A 15,091-nucleotide genomic window follows, 5' to 3' on the forward strand; every position below is an offset into this window, starting at 1 on the left:
TTGGATATATTGGCATTCTGTTGAAATAAGAGATCATACACCATAATTAAATAGGGATGAATGAACTGGTTTGGAAAATGTAAGACCCCTTCTCAAATTTTGAACATTCTTATAACCCAACATAAACTAAATCTTCTTGCAATGTTTTGTGCATTTATTTTCCCATCCTCTTTCATTTTTATCCTCCTCCTTCTCCCTAAACTCTGGGTGTAACCCAAACAGCCAAAATCCAAGAAGCATTTTCACAGAGTATGTGTGAAAAGTTGGATGCATTGGATGACTTGCAGCATAACCTATTCTGATGAGATAAACACCATAATATTTGACAGTTCCAGCAGCTTAAGATAGCTTGAGTAAAATTCAGATGAGCATCCAAATCAAACCCTGAACTTTTTGACATTTGCCTGTCATTTACATATGAGGTATCATTCCCTTTTTAAAACCACAATACCCTAGACCACCTCTACATTTGTGTACAGGAATTCCTCTTTTTAAATAGATTTTTATTTAATTAGCATATAAAGATGACAGAGTGAGTCCCTCCTTTCCCATCCATCAGTATTAGCAACAGGACTAGTGGTGGACTGCAACTACTTTGCAGGCAGCAGAAGTGAAACCATGAGGGACCCATGCTGTGGCAAGCTGGGAATGGGCAACAGGAGGTGTATCACTCGATAATTACATGTTCTGTTCATTCCCTCTGGATCACTTGACATTGGCCACTGTTGGAAGACAGGATACTGGGCTAAATGGACCTTTTGTCTGACTCAGTATGGCTGTTCTTACATTCAATTCTCCCACCCATGTATATGATACAGTTTGTTAATGGATACATTGGTGACACGAATCATGGCACATGAGTAAAATGGAGTTACTGTGTGGCAGGTCATGGTATTTTGTGATGTAGTTCAAGTTAATTAATGCCATGCTTATGTAATGTATTTAGTCAACATCAAGACACATACAACCTCCTTATAACCATGTGTCATGTGTCAAGCTTGAGTGAAAACTGTCTGTGTAGGAGATGGAACTTCTCAACAACTGGCCACCAATCTGGGTGAGATGGGTTGAGATCAGAACAACCATGAGTCTTTGCATCTTCACAGCAAAATACAAAATCCACTTCTTTGGGCTTGCCTTCCCAAAATAACACCACAGACCACAGTTCAGTCTCTGAAAATTGGAGGAAACAGAGAAATATATGACTGTGTATGCACGGTAATTAGGGGAAGCACTCAAATACCACAGTGATGCATGCCATATAAGAACTTAGGTATATATAGCTAGAGCTGGAACAATAAAATGGTGACAAAATCAGACAACTGTAGAGAAGCAAAACCTCCACCCCTAAGGACAGAATGAATTCTGCTGGGAATTTTACGCCAAGGTGGTTCAGTTAGGTTACGAGTGGCGCTACCTCTGAAAAGCTTCTACATTCTTCATCTTCAGACAAGTAACATTAAATTCAAAGTGTGAAATGCTTTTTCTGGCTTTCGGCCGTATCAATGGAAATTAAAGAAATTGCCGCCAATCTCATATTTTCTTGCAATCTGATATTTACAAACACACTGCCTTATTGAACAGCATAAGTAAAGGACAGACACATCAGCCCCAATCATACACAGCAGATGGCTAGGGATAGATGGCCCCTCCCCACAAATCTCAGCTCAGGTTACCAACTGCCCTTTGCATACATGTTCAGCTTGAGGCAAAGCCTTGACTTGTACCACGTGACGCTGTGGTAGGCTCCTCCTAGCAGCAAGAGCCAATGAGCTGGAGAGGGGAGATAGGCCCAGGCCAGCCTCATGGGACAGGACAGAGCCACTAGTGCTCAGGATGAGTGTGGGGCCAGTCGGGTTTGCTCTTCAACCCCCAGGGTCGCAAGACAGGAGCTGCCACTGCCTGAGGTGAGCGTGGGGCTGGGTGGGCTTGCTCTCCAAGTGCACTCCACCCCTGCTTCCTCTCTGCACCAGGCTTGAGTAGAGCGAGGCCCAGCCCCGCAGGACAGGAGCTGCTGTTTCCAGCATGCCTTCTGCTTGATCTGTGGGTGACAGAATACATCAGTCTCCATGACCCATATAGGCTTTGGCTTCTTGCTAAGAATGCTAGTTAGTGCCCTTGAAATGTCCCTTTATTTTTTATGTTGAGCTGCAGTGCTTTGGAACAATACTCTATGTATTTTTACAAGGCATGGGCAGTAATGGATGTTCTAAAAATGCTATAGTTACATCTGCCAGGCCATTGAACAGCCATCTGACTAGAACACCACGTCATGGGGCACTCGTGGCCCCACCCCGGTACCTCTGCCCCTGCACTCTGACCCCAATGTCCTTTTGCAGTGTTGGTGGTAGAGGCCCTCTCTCCCCTCCCAGAGAGGCTGCGGCAGTTGGCATATGGCTTCCTTGTCCTCCCAGGAATGGTAGCAGGGGCTCCGTTTTCTTAGAGAGCAGAAAGGATCTGCTCTCTCCCACAGAGAGGCAGGCGTGGCAGCACTGTGGGGACCCTAGTACTTATACTGGGGGCCACTGACTAATCAAGGTGGGCTTGCTGTCATACCTCCCACCCGATTGCTATCAAGTTTTACTCAGTCTCTGCCTATTGCCCGAATATATTTTTTTTAAGTAACTTGTACTAATTTTATATGAAAAATATGAGAACTGGTTAACATTTTTCCATCAAAACCATTTAAAAGTAAAATTGGGTTTTTGATCAAATGAAATTTTTGATTAAAAATGTCAACATTTTCCATGAAAAAATTGTCTTTTCATTGACAACTGAAATATTTCCCCCAACTATATTGAAGAAGAGAGATGATTCATCATGGGAGATATAGTCCAACCAAGGAGCCTCGCGTCCTGTAGAGAATGGTGGTATGAGGCAGCCAAACTACAACTCCCAAAAGGCTTTGCAGCAGCATTTCCCAAACAAAATTTTTTTGTTTTTAAATTTTTGCTGAAAATTGAAATTTTTTGTGGAAAATTTAGATGAAAATGACACTTTTGTTTGTTGAACTTTTCCATGGAAAATCCCCCATGTTTTGATCCAGCTCTAATATATAACCAAATGATGACTACAATTAGTGACCCATCATATTTCTGGATAACAGAAAGTCCAACTGAGTTTTAGAAAAAAAATCTTCCAAAATATAAGTGTGGCAACTTCTGTTTAAGGAAGAGTCTGTTATATTTTATTGTATGCATGAACCAGGATGCTTACAAGTAATAAACAAGAAATTATGTGTATATTATTATAGCATATAAACGAATGTTTCATGCCAGATCAGTGATATTAATAAAAGTATATGGTTATTATAAAATGTATATTAAGTTGAAAGAGGTTGCAAACATCAATTCTATTTGAATTATTTTTTTAAACCTGCATATTACAAGCCAGTGGTACATCCATTCATCCATTCCGTTGCTTACCATTTTGGGGAACTCTCATATGCAGATAAATCGAACATCCTTCAGCCAGCTCTAACTGCAGTGCTTATTCTATGACACTTTAAAAAAAGCACAGCAAAGAATTACTTAATATAGCTTCATGTAATTAATTTAGTCAAATTAGCTTTTCATTCACTAGAATTTGCAAGATTGTTAAGCCCTGTAGTATTGAGCTGGGAGCTCCTGCAATCAAGGCCATTTCTGTACTCCCCACTTAGCCCTTCTAAAATGTATTTCAGTTCAGTTCTCTGTGACTATGGCTGGCCAGTTTGTCAGCCCCTTTCTGTAGCTGCAGCTTATTTAGGAAATGTGCTGTAAAATAGAGAAGAATGTGCTTTTGTGAATAATCTAAAAATTGTAGGGCCAAATCCTCAATAAGTGTAAATTATCATAGCTCAGTTGTAGTCAATGGGAATCTGAACAAATAGAGTGAGAATATTTAAGTAAGCTATATTTTTAAAGGTCTGTTTTTTGTGCCCCACAGTTCCTTTGGAGTTATGGTACATGTATAAAGGATGAAAATGTAACTTTTAGTCTATATCAAAGTAATACAAAAGAAACGCATCATTTTATCTTTAATTCAAATTACCTCCAGGAATATTAAGGTTAACATATTAAAAAAGACAAATTGCCAACACTCTGAATTCTATTTTCAGATTTAGTCTTGCCTCAAGACTTCAGTCCGATTGGATGCTGATGTTGTTCTTTGCACACACGCACTTGACGGTGACAGTTACCATTGGGTTACTTCTGATACCTAAGGTATTCTTCTTCTATCTTTTTTCTTGTCAAGTCCACAGAAAGAACAGTATAATTCCGCAGAAGCAGTTCTTTGTTAAAATTAGCAAGTAACTGGGGGAGGAGGATTAGGATATTGGTCCAATATTGTTTCAAATATATATATTTGAAAATTTTTCATATCTTAAAATACTTGGGAAAACTCATTAATTTTTGTTCTCTTTTATTACTACATATGCAGAAATTCTTGCTTTGAATAATCAATTATTTTTGATAATGTTAACTGCAAAGAACACAAGCCACTATTTGTATTTGCTAATCAGAAGTGCTTTTATGATATTTAGTATTTGAGATACATACTGTTTCAAAAGTGTTGCAAAGGTACATATCAGAATTCACACAAGACTTCAAGGAAATGATATGTTTGCCCATTGCTGTATTTTAACATTATTATGTTATCTTTGATTTCAGTTCTTGTTCAGAGCATTTCCATTTTAAGAAAGTTTAATTTTAGAACGGAAATGCTTGATGAAAGAAGACAGAATTAAGGATATTGTAAGTATGTTAACTTTGAATTTCCTTATGTTTGTGTAATGAAATTTTTTTTCTTACTATAATGTTCTAATAATTGATTTTTATAAGTTAAATAGATTCACAAGGTTAACTCTATTAACAAAACTTTTTTGTGGGAATAAGGAAATTCCCACAAAAAAGTTGTGTTAATAGAGTTAACCTTGTGAATCTATTTAACTTATAAAAATCAATTATTAGAACATTATAGTAAGAAAAAAAATTTCATTACACAAACATAAGGAAATTCAAAGTTAACATACTTACAATATCCTTAATTCTGTCTCCATATTCCTGGCCACCTTCTGCATATGCCCCCGTAGTGCTGATCATTTGCCACATGAAATGTCTGTCTGTTCTGCTGAGTATCTAGATTAAAGTACACCAGTGCCATATGAGTAATAGTTTTGCAATGTAACTTTCCTCAGTATAACTGTTCTGTAACTGTTGTGAAGCGTCTGTTTGTTCAGTGTATAAGAGTACAGGTAAATTTGGGCCCTCTGTATGGAGGATATTGACTTTGATCTGTGCTTGGAGGGGAAATATTGTGCTATCTAGCCTGTATCAGGAAGATACACAAGATATGGTGGCATCTTTGGCCTACAGTAAGGTGGTGTAACAACTGGGGCTTGGGCAGTTAGATCTTGTGGTTGGATCAGGAGTTGGGTTTGAGAGTCAAGCCCGGGGTCAGAGCTGAAGTCAGATAGGAAAGAGGAACAATAGCCAAGGGCCAGCACTGAGTTGAAATCCAAGGAGTTTTGAACACTTCTGAATGTTGATGTGACCCTTATCAATACACTAACTGCAACATCTTTTTACAAATACTTATTGCAGTTTTCACACTCAAGCAATAACCCAAGAGATGACATAGCTACTGAAGCATATGAAGATGAACTGGACATGGGTCGATCTGGATCCTATCTAAACAGCAGTATCAATTCAGCTTGGAGTGAGCACAGTTTGGACCCTGAGGACATCAGGGTAAATACAAAACTTTTAATTGTAATTCATTTTTAAGGACAAGTGTTTTTCTACCAATAAACTCTGAGCCATGTCAGTTTGATTTTTTTTTATTGCAGACTCCAGATAAAGTGGGCCAGCTCAGTTCTAGCAATATCAAATCATGTGACATATTTTGGGGAAAACATACTAATGTGAGCAGAGACTGTGTTACTTGTTATAAAACTTCATAAACTGATCAAAATATATCATCCCTACTTCAGTTGATAAAAGGGCACTTCTCTCCCACTCGTGCTTTGACTGTACACTGCCCATAGAAAGGGGCTGTTGTCTTTTTCTTTGGTTAATAAAGAATGTACAGTAACCCCATTCGGTTCCAGAAGAAGCCTAGAAATACAGCATGAGTATTTGATAACTGTCTGTGCATGGAATATGCTGTGAGACCATATGTGATGGCTATTCTGTGCAATGGGTTAAATCTGAACATACCTTAACAATGAAAAATGTAATCCAAGTACATGGAGAAATGACAAATTTAAACAGTAGAAAAGATGCAATGAAATAATTTAATGTCATATTTAGACAACTGGAGCTTAAATGGAATTCACTGAGACTGGTCATTTGACTTGATTTATGTCATATGTACTAGTTTTGCCATTTGTTTTCTAGGATGAGTTGAAGAAACTATATGCCCAGCTTGAAATCTACAAAAGGAAAAAGATGATTGCTAATAACCCACATCTCCAGAAAAAGAGGTGCTCCAAGAAGGGCTTGGGTCGCTCAATAATGAGACGAATTACTGAAATCCCTGAGACAGTCACCAGGCAGTGCTCCAGGGAGGATAAGGACCTTATGGACCACAGTGCTACAAAGAACACTGCAGTCGTGAGAAAAAACCCACAGGATTCCACAAGTTATGTAAAGCCAAAGGAGGAATCTTTGAAAAACAGAGTCTTTTCATTAAAAAAGTCCCATAGCACTTATGATCATGTTAGAGATCAAACAGAGGAGTCTAATAGCTTATCCACAGAAAGCGCAGAAGTTATAACTGCTGATAATTCACTGCTGGATTCCTTGACGGGGAAAAATTTCACAAAAAAATCTACAGAAAAAGTTGAAGCTGTGTCCACTGAATCCGTCCCGTTAGTGTGCAAATCAGTAAGTGCACACAACTTAAGTGCGGATAAGAAGCCTCTGCAACCAAGACCATCTGTGTTACAGAAATCTCTCAGTGTTATTGCTAATGCCAAGGAAAAGACTCTGGGGTTAACTGGGAAAACACAAAGTCTAGAAGAAACCAGTAGATCCCATAAACCTCAGCAAAAGGTTAAAGAAGCCAGCAAAAAACACTCAGCCAGTGATAAAGGGGAGCATAAAGATTCACATCGGAAAAACTCTACTCACACTGAGGAGACAAGGAAACCCCATAAATCTGGAATTATGAAACAACAAAGGGTTAGTCAGACAATTGCAAATCCTGACACAGGCACAGGCAAGTCACTGCTTAAGGACAATTTTGACATAGCAGAAATTTGTCCTTGGGAGATTTATGACCAAACTCCTGATTCTGTGCCTTCTGAATCGAAAGTTCAAAAACATGTGTCTATTGCTTCCTCAGAAACAGAGAAAAATCACACGTCCCAACCAAAGGGGAAATCTCATGACAAGCTTAAGACAGCTGATGGGTATCAGCAATCGAATCAAAAGAGCACAGAGAAGTCGGAAGCATGCACTCAGGAGACCCCAGAGCAGCGGGTTTTTGAAGATGAGAAAAAACATTTAAATTCCAAGTCTCAGCTCATCCCTGGGTTTAAGTGTGAGAATGTTAATAAATATTATGCAGCAAATATTTGTGCTGGGGAATCTGAGGAACTGCCCAAAAAAGCTGCAGTACAAATAGCTGAAAGGGAGAAGCTCAATAATTTGGGAGGAAAGAAAAAAAACACACCCTTGGAGGGAAACATGCCTTCATCTGACTCCTATAGATCAAGTAGTAACTTACAGCAAGCTTTAACGTCTCGAGCTGAAGTCTGCCCATGGGAGTTTGAAACACCAGATTTACCAAATGCAGAAAGAGGTGTAGCTTTATCGAACACAGCCACTTTAGGTACAACTAAAACAGGAACTCCTCAAAAATAAGAGGTTTTGGACTGAAAAGAGTAGCAGCACTAAGAAGAAAGACTACAGGAAGGAGGAAAGTGAGAGGGGAACTAGGCCAAGAGGATCTGAAAATTCCTAAGGAGTATCACTTAACTGAGGGGATCAGAACATGAAAAAAGTAGGAAATAAGCAAAATAAATTATTAATTAATTATTATTATTATTGTTATTTATTTGTTGAGTGCCAACAGTGTGATCAGTGGTATCCAAACCATGGAGGGGACATGGTCCCTGCGCTAAGGAGTTTACAGTCTAAATGAACAGACACCTGCCTTTGCAAAACCATTTCTCTCTTACAAACAGAAAAAAAAAAGTGAATGGCTATAACAATTAATCAAATTCCAACTGAATTATTCCTGAATGCCCCAAACTGGGCAAAACTTGCCCTTGGGACTTGAAAGATCCAATAGAAGTGTGGCATGGAAAATGTCCTGATGGCAAACTTTGGTATCAATGAGCAGCTTACTGAAAAGATGACTTTTCACTTTACATATTTAACCTTGATAGCACTGCTAACTTAATGCATCCCAAAAATACATTTTATATAATGATTGCTCTCATTTTCTTATACATGTATGTTTAAGTACATTGTTGTGTCTCATATTAAAGCATTCCAGATTGTATACATTTTGCAAATAACTTTGATATTATGTGACACAACAACATATTTATGCAATATGCAGATATTCTATTATTATTGTAATTTACAATACCTGCTGTAGACTTTTGTTTATTTATGAATTACAGTAAGCTTTCACTGGCTATGAAAGCCATAACTTGTATGGGAAAATACCTTGGGTTTTGTTGTGATTTATATTGTGAATTTTCTGTTCTACTCTCTATTATTTAAAATTATAGTTTGATACTGTATTATTCAGGGGTTTTATACAAGGTAAGTTATTTGTTTGGCACTTCTCTGTTAACACTCATAGACTTTATTAGTGGAGAGCAAGTCATCTATTTAGCTGTATATTTGGATAAGTCCAAGGACAACTTATCTGTTGTTTGTTACAAGTGACAAATATCATTTATCACTCCAGAATTCCTGCTTTAATCATCCATCATCAGTATATTTCTCAGTATTTCATACTGACCATATTCTGCTAAAGAAAAAGAACAAAGATGACAAAAAATAATCTTAGGAATATGATCTGTTTCACTACAAACACACAGCTAAGGGAAATATTTTAAATAGTTTAGAACTGCTGTGTTTCCTGCTGGTGAACTTCCAAGAACTGGCCCTTTAAACATCAAAAAGAGGAGATTAGCGCTAACACAACATTTCCTCCCCAAAATGCAATCAAGAGACAGAAAGAGAAGAAAAGGATGGGGCATCTCACTCCTCCCACACACACTCCGAAACTCCTCCGCTCTCAAATGTTTTTATGTTACATGTGTGTAACATTTGTAATAACATATAATATGTTAGATACAATTAATCCCCAGGGATAACTAAGGCCCTGATCCGGCAAAGACTCAGACATGTTTAACTTTATACACTCTGAGTAATCAGTTGAAGTCAATGGTATTGACAAAGGAATAAATCTTGGCACGGTCAGGGCTTAAGAGGTATTGTAGAGGTTACAAAGACTAATAAATAAATAAAATACTAGCAGACAAGGTGCCACCCTGGCTCATCTAAATCTAGGACTTGTCATGTACCCAGCTTTGTGCTTGGAGATGTGCAATACCACCAGATAAAGGCAATTCCAGTCCTCTTGAAGAGTTTTCAGTTTGAAAAAGATGATGCGATTTACCGGGAAAGCCAGAAGTGAGGATAACTTAATGCTGTGTTGTTTAATATATGTGTGTGTGCATCATATATGTACGTGTATTACACATACATATAGATATATTTAATGCATATGTAGATACACATATGTAATATAATCTGACTTCTCTTGGGCCTGATAGAGGTGGGTTCATAAAAGACTTGGGCAAAGTGAAACGAGGAGGACATTCCCTCTCCTTTTCAGAGGTGTAGGCAAAGGCAGCCAATCCTGTAGGAGAGTGAGAGACTTGGCCTTGCCTCCAGCACTGTGCCTGTGGATAAGAGTTATAATTAGAGTGCACACGCACAGATTCTCTCTGTCCTCCCCATCCTACAAACGTTATCTAGGGCCTGAGCTGAAGCTCATTGAAGTCAATGGGAGTCTGTCTATTGACTTCAGTGGGATTAGGATCAAGCCCCTGGTTAGCAAGCCCAAAGTCCTCTGGATGATATGTGGGCTTCATTCTGCCATTGCATAGATCTCAGGGTGCTACCAAGCAGACAGAGCCTTCTAGGAGCAAGCTGACTGCCTTCTGGAGAGGCACACGGCACAAATCCCATCCATGTGCAGGGATCTGCCTCTGCAGCAGAAGACAGCCCGTGTTGAGAGGCAGAGGAGCACATGGGCCTTCAGACATGCCCCTTTCTCCAGCAGGGCTGAGTGTGTTTGGGGCCATGATGCTTGTGGTGCAGCTTGGTCCCTGCCAGGTCCCTGTCTGCATGATGACACCCACACTTGCAGCTGGCATGCACAGAGTAATGGGGTAGGGGTATCTTCTGCATTCCCCTACCACCTCCTGGATCTCACAGGGGTGTGATGCCATGCCTTGATTTCACTAGTTACCATGCCCCTTCTGCCATCTGTGCACTCCTGTGGCGCGGCGTGTGAATGGACTGCTTCTGCTATGTGGCAGTCATGTGCGGGTAGCTCTCCAAACCAGGCCAGCTGGGGATCCACATGGGATCCGTGCACTGGTGCTACCTGTTGCACCACAGGCAGGATCAATTCCTATGTGTGTTACTGTATTTGTGCCACTGCTGATCCCTCTGCTGATTGCTTTTCTTTAGGATAACTTGAATGGGAAAATTCAGCAGCAAAGAAATAGGGCCAGATCCTTAACAGGTATATATTGACATATCTCCATTGAAGTCAGTGGCATAACAGTGATTTATATCAGCCAAGGATCTGACCCAGAATGGATATTTTAGTTTTATGTTTGTTTTCTGATGAACAGAATGCTTCCCTCTCTTTTTAAAAATTATCCCTATGGATGTTAGGCTTGCTCAAGTAATGTACTTTAAGCCTGGTGAAAGTGGAGAACTTTTTTAAAAAAACAATTACAGTCATTAAGGAATGATTTTCCTGACACATACAGTAACTGATATTTGGGTTTCAGCTCTGTTAGTACTTTAGATTGTTTTAGCACTTTAGAAAACAAAGGGGCCAAACTCCACTGAATTGTTATATTTCACTATGGTCCTGCTACAAATGTTGCTTAAAGAAGGCATACTAAGTTATACTTAAATGATTTTCTATATTCCATAGATTTTCCTCCACCAGCATATATTAGCTAGATTGCTTAGTTGTTCTTAGTTTTTCTGGAGTTCCATTGTCATTATTCAGCCAAGAGAAATACAACTCTAGAATTAAGATGTTTTCCAGCAGATTTGTTAAGAAAATAGATGATAATCGCTCAGGTCACAAACATTTGCTAGGTTGTCCTTTTCAAATGCATGTGTAAGCTGCATCTCTCCTTTGTTTCATAAATAATTAGATTTATACCAATCTTAATAGACTTGTATATTTTATGCAAGAATTATGTGCTTAAAATACAAATAATTACTCTCCCATCAGCTTTGGTGGCATTATGGATCAGAAATCAGACAGCACTTTTATATTTTCTCTCCTTAGACTTTTGCATGCATTCGATGACTGGCCCGCCTGAGAAAATACTGCCTTTTCACTTTTAACATTTTAGCTACTCAGACTTGTAGAGTAAATAAAGCTGTAAAGTCTATTCACTTTATTCAGTAGTTCTTATAAAAATATTATCTGGCAACCTAAGTATCCACCTTGAAATATTTGATAGATTTATGTTGTAATGTGTCACAGCATGTAAATAATGTAACTTCTCTGCAATAAAGCACATTTATATGAAAATCTGTTTCTGATCCTTTTATGTTGTATTGCAAAGTGGTCACTGTTTCAAACTGAACTGTTTTCTGATCTACTTTGAAAAATAACATTTCAAGTGAGTCTTCCAACACATTAAAGGTATTAATTGATCTTATGATAATATCTTCATTCTCATATGTTGCATATAATGTTTGTTTTCTTCAGATCACTGCAGCAGAAATAGGTACATGGTTAACGTAAGATAGTCATAGTTATTTCTAGAGTTGGTTGGAATATGGAAAAAAATGGGAGTTTTTTTTTTAAATTTGTGCCTCTTTTTTGAAATCTTGACAGTTTTTTGATCATCAGAAAATTTTGACCAGATCTATAGGTGGCAGCATCTGTCACTGACCAAAATTTAAAAAATGCATTTTCATCAACTTTTTTGGTTTTTCTGTCAAAAATTGAATTCTGGATGAAATTTTTCATTAAAAATTCAAAATTTTGAAGCTTTTGACTATATTTATTTCAATATGACATATAATTTGGTTCAGTTGTATGATGAAGTATAACTTAGGCTTTGCACAACATTAATAGGTGTGTCATATCTAAGTCATGGGAGGTAATTGTTCTGCTCTGTTCAGCACTGGTGAGGCCTCACGTGGAGTACTGTAGCCCGTTTTGGGTGCCACACTTTAGGAAAGATATGAACAAATTGGAAAGAGTACAGAGGAGAGAAACAAAAATGATAAAAGGTTTTGAACCTGACCTCTGAGGAAAGGTTAAAAAACTGGGTATATTTAATCTTGAGAAAAAAAGAGTGAGGGGGAGACCTGATAACAGTCTTCAAATATCCTAAGGGCAGTTATAAACAGGACATTGATCAATTGTTCTCTATTTCCACTGAAGGTAGGACAAGAAGTAATGGGCTTAATTTGCATCAAATGAGATTTAGGTTAGATATTCAGAAAAACTTTTTAACCATGAGGATAGTTAAGCACAGGAATAGGTTAACAAGGGATATTGTAGAATCCCTGCTATTGGAAGGTTTTAAGAACAGATTGGACAAACACCTGTAAGCCTTGGTCTAGATATGCTTGGTGTATGTGACCTCTTGAGGTCCCTTCCAGCCCTGAATTTCTTTGGTTCTCTGTTACTCTGTCATACCTTTTTCTTCCTAAAGAGGCAATACTGCTGACAGTTGTTTGGAGCTAATTTATTCAAAGATGGGCTCCAGCAATATTAGGAGTATAACAAAAGATTTCTATTATTCTTTAACTTGGTTTATCTTATAGCCCTTTGTGGGGCTATAATGCTCAAATTCCTTTAATACTCAAAAGGTTGAACATTTTTTTCACTGATGCTATTGATTGTTTTAGTTATTGACTATCTGTGAACAAATGGCCTGCTTTACGCTACGCTACCAAGTTATTGAAATCTACACGCCAAGATCCATGATTGGTGCTAATTTTCCACTGCATTCAAAAGATGTAAAAGAGTATAGTGCTCCAAATATTAGAGTAGTGGTTGGGTGCTATCAGTGAAAATGTGTTGATATTATTTTTCTTAATGAAAAGTGTTGTATCATATAATGATGCCTACACTGTTACATGACACAAGATTCTAAAAAAGCCTGTGTTGTCCAAACTGTCATTGAGAGATGAGCTAGATTACCTGTGGGAAAATCTCACCAGTACTGAAAAGGGTCCCTGTGCTTATGGCATTCAGACATGCCACCTTCTTATGAGGCATATAGAAATACACAGTTTGTTTAATAAAAAAAAAAAAAAAAGACAAACCTGGCTAGCTTTTCTCTTTACTTATATTTTTTTTCTGTTTTGTTAATAGTAATTTTATTGTCTTCATATTTTATGTGTATTGATGCACAGGACATCCTCCTGTAATATTTTGGTATATAACTCTACATCTTCATTGTAAGTCATAGTTAATTCAAAATATTTTAAATGCACTTGAAGTACAAAAGCAATAGACACACAGTTTATAGAACGAGTGATGAAAAACAAATGTTTAATACAATTTTGAAAACTGATGTACATGTTACGTTGAATTTGTGTTCTGCTGACTTTCATGAGAACTTGCATTTTCATTGGTAATGTCCTTCAAAAATACAATAAATATGAACTGCAAGGAAAACAGTATGTTCATTGCAATCTAAGAAGCATCTAGGCTCATATTTGCTTCCAATATTTATAATTAATTATGGATTACCACTGTGAAGTGCACAACCGTTCCATTCAGTCCCTCATCTGCAGGGAAACAGAATTAAGAAAATATATTATGACAAAAACATAAGGTGTAAGGAGATTTTTTTCATATCTGATATTTTGTCCATGCAAGTGAGCAAGTACCTGTGAAACATTTTAAATACAAGCCAAGTTATGTGCTTTAGTGTTTACTATGATAATATTTGTCAGACATATTGTTCTGTTTTCACTGTTGTACTTAGTTCAATGGGAATTCCATTATAATTCAACGTACGGGATGTAAAAGTCGATGCTAATAAATTAGATAACAAGATTAAAAGCTGTTTTATCTTTTGCCATTATGAACCAGTTATGGGGATGATGTAAAAAAATCCTAACATCCCCGAGTAATCAGTGACTTCTGGATTTATTTATTGTTTTATTACTGTAATAGTGCCTAAGGGCCAACCAAGAATGGGGTCATATTGTGCTAGGCACTGTACAAACGCAGTAGCAGTCAGTCGGTCTATTACTTTGCTAGAAAGCACCTATATTTTTGTATTACAATTTTAGTAATACCTTGTTACATTCCTGGTTCCTAAAATTCCATTTGGGGTACTTACTGTACATTCTCCTTCTTGAATCCCTTGCACTTTCATTTGGGTATTGTCTGCATCTCCACTTTTACCCTAAGCTCCAATGTTGCTCTATGCTGTTAGCAGCTTCTGCATCCTAACCTAGAGAGGGCTGTATTCCAGTGAAGGGTGAGGTGATTGCATATGTTCATGTGTAGATTTGAAAAGTGTGGGGGGAGGGCGGAGCCTATGTCTACATGTAGAGCCTATGTCTGCATAGTTATGCTAGCATAGCCCCCTTATGTAGACACATTGTACGCTGACAGGAGGAATTTTTCTGCCAGTATCGTACCACCTCCCTGAACGATATTAGCACCAGCGGCGATCCCAGGCCATAACATACACACACCCCTGGAGCACCAGCAGCGGTCTCTGGCCACGTGCCGCCACGCCCAGAACCTACCCCCCGCCCCAGTGCACCCATGGCACCTCTGGAGCCCCTGCTCCAAAGCACCCAAGATTTAATCAGGGGTATATAGTACAAGTCATGGACAG

The 15,091-nt window shown here is 38.2% G+C and overlaps 1 protein-coding gene across 1 annotated transcript in view; it reads left to right on the forward strand.

The window, feature by feature from the left end:
* GPR158 (G protein-coupled receptor 158) overlaps window positions 1–11,802 on the forward strand; it is a 312,886-nt gene extending 301,084 nt beyond the window's left edge. The window contains exons 9-11 of the mRNA XM_048837832.2: window positions 4,100–4,205; window positions 5,586–5,732; window positions 6,381–11,802. Coding sequence (XP_048693789.2) covers window positions 4,100–4,205; window positions 5,586–5,732; window positions 6,381–7,850 — 1,723 coding nt within the window. The 3' untranslated portion in view covers window positions 7,851–11,802. The remainder of the gene's footprint in view (window positions 1–4,099; window positions 4,206–5,585; window positions 5,733–6,380) is intronic.
* The last annotated feature ends 3,289 nt before the right edge of the window (window positions 11,803–15,091 follow it).

The sequence above is a fragment of the Caretta caretta genome, chromosome 2, assembly GCF_965140235.1.
Source record: "Caretta caretta isolate rCarCar2 chromosome 2, rCarCar1.hap1, whole genome shotgun sequence".
Classification (NCBI taxonomy): domain Eukaryota; kingdom Metazoa; phylum Chordata; order Testudines; family Cheloniidae; genus Caretta; species Caretta caretta.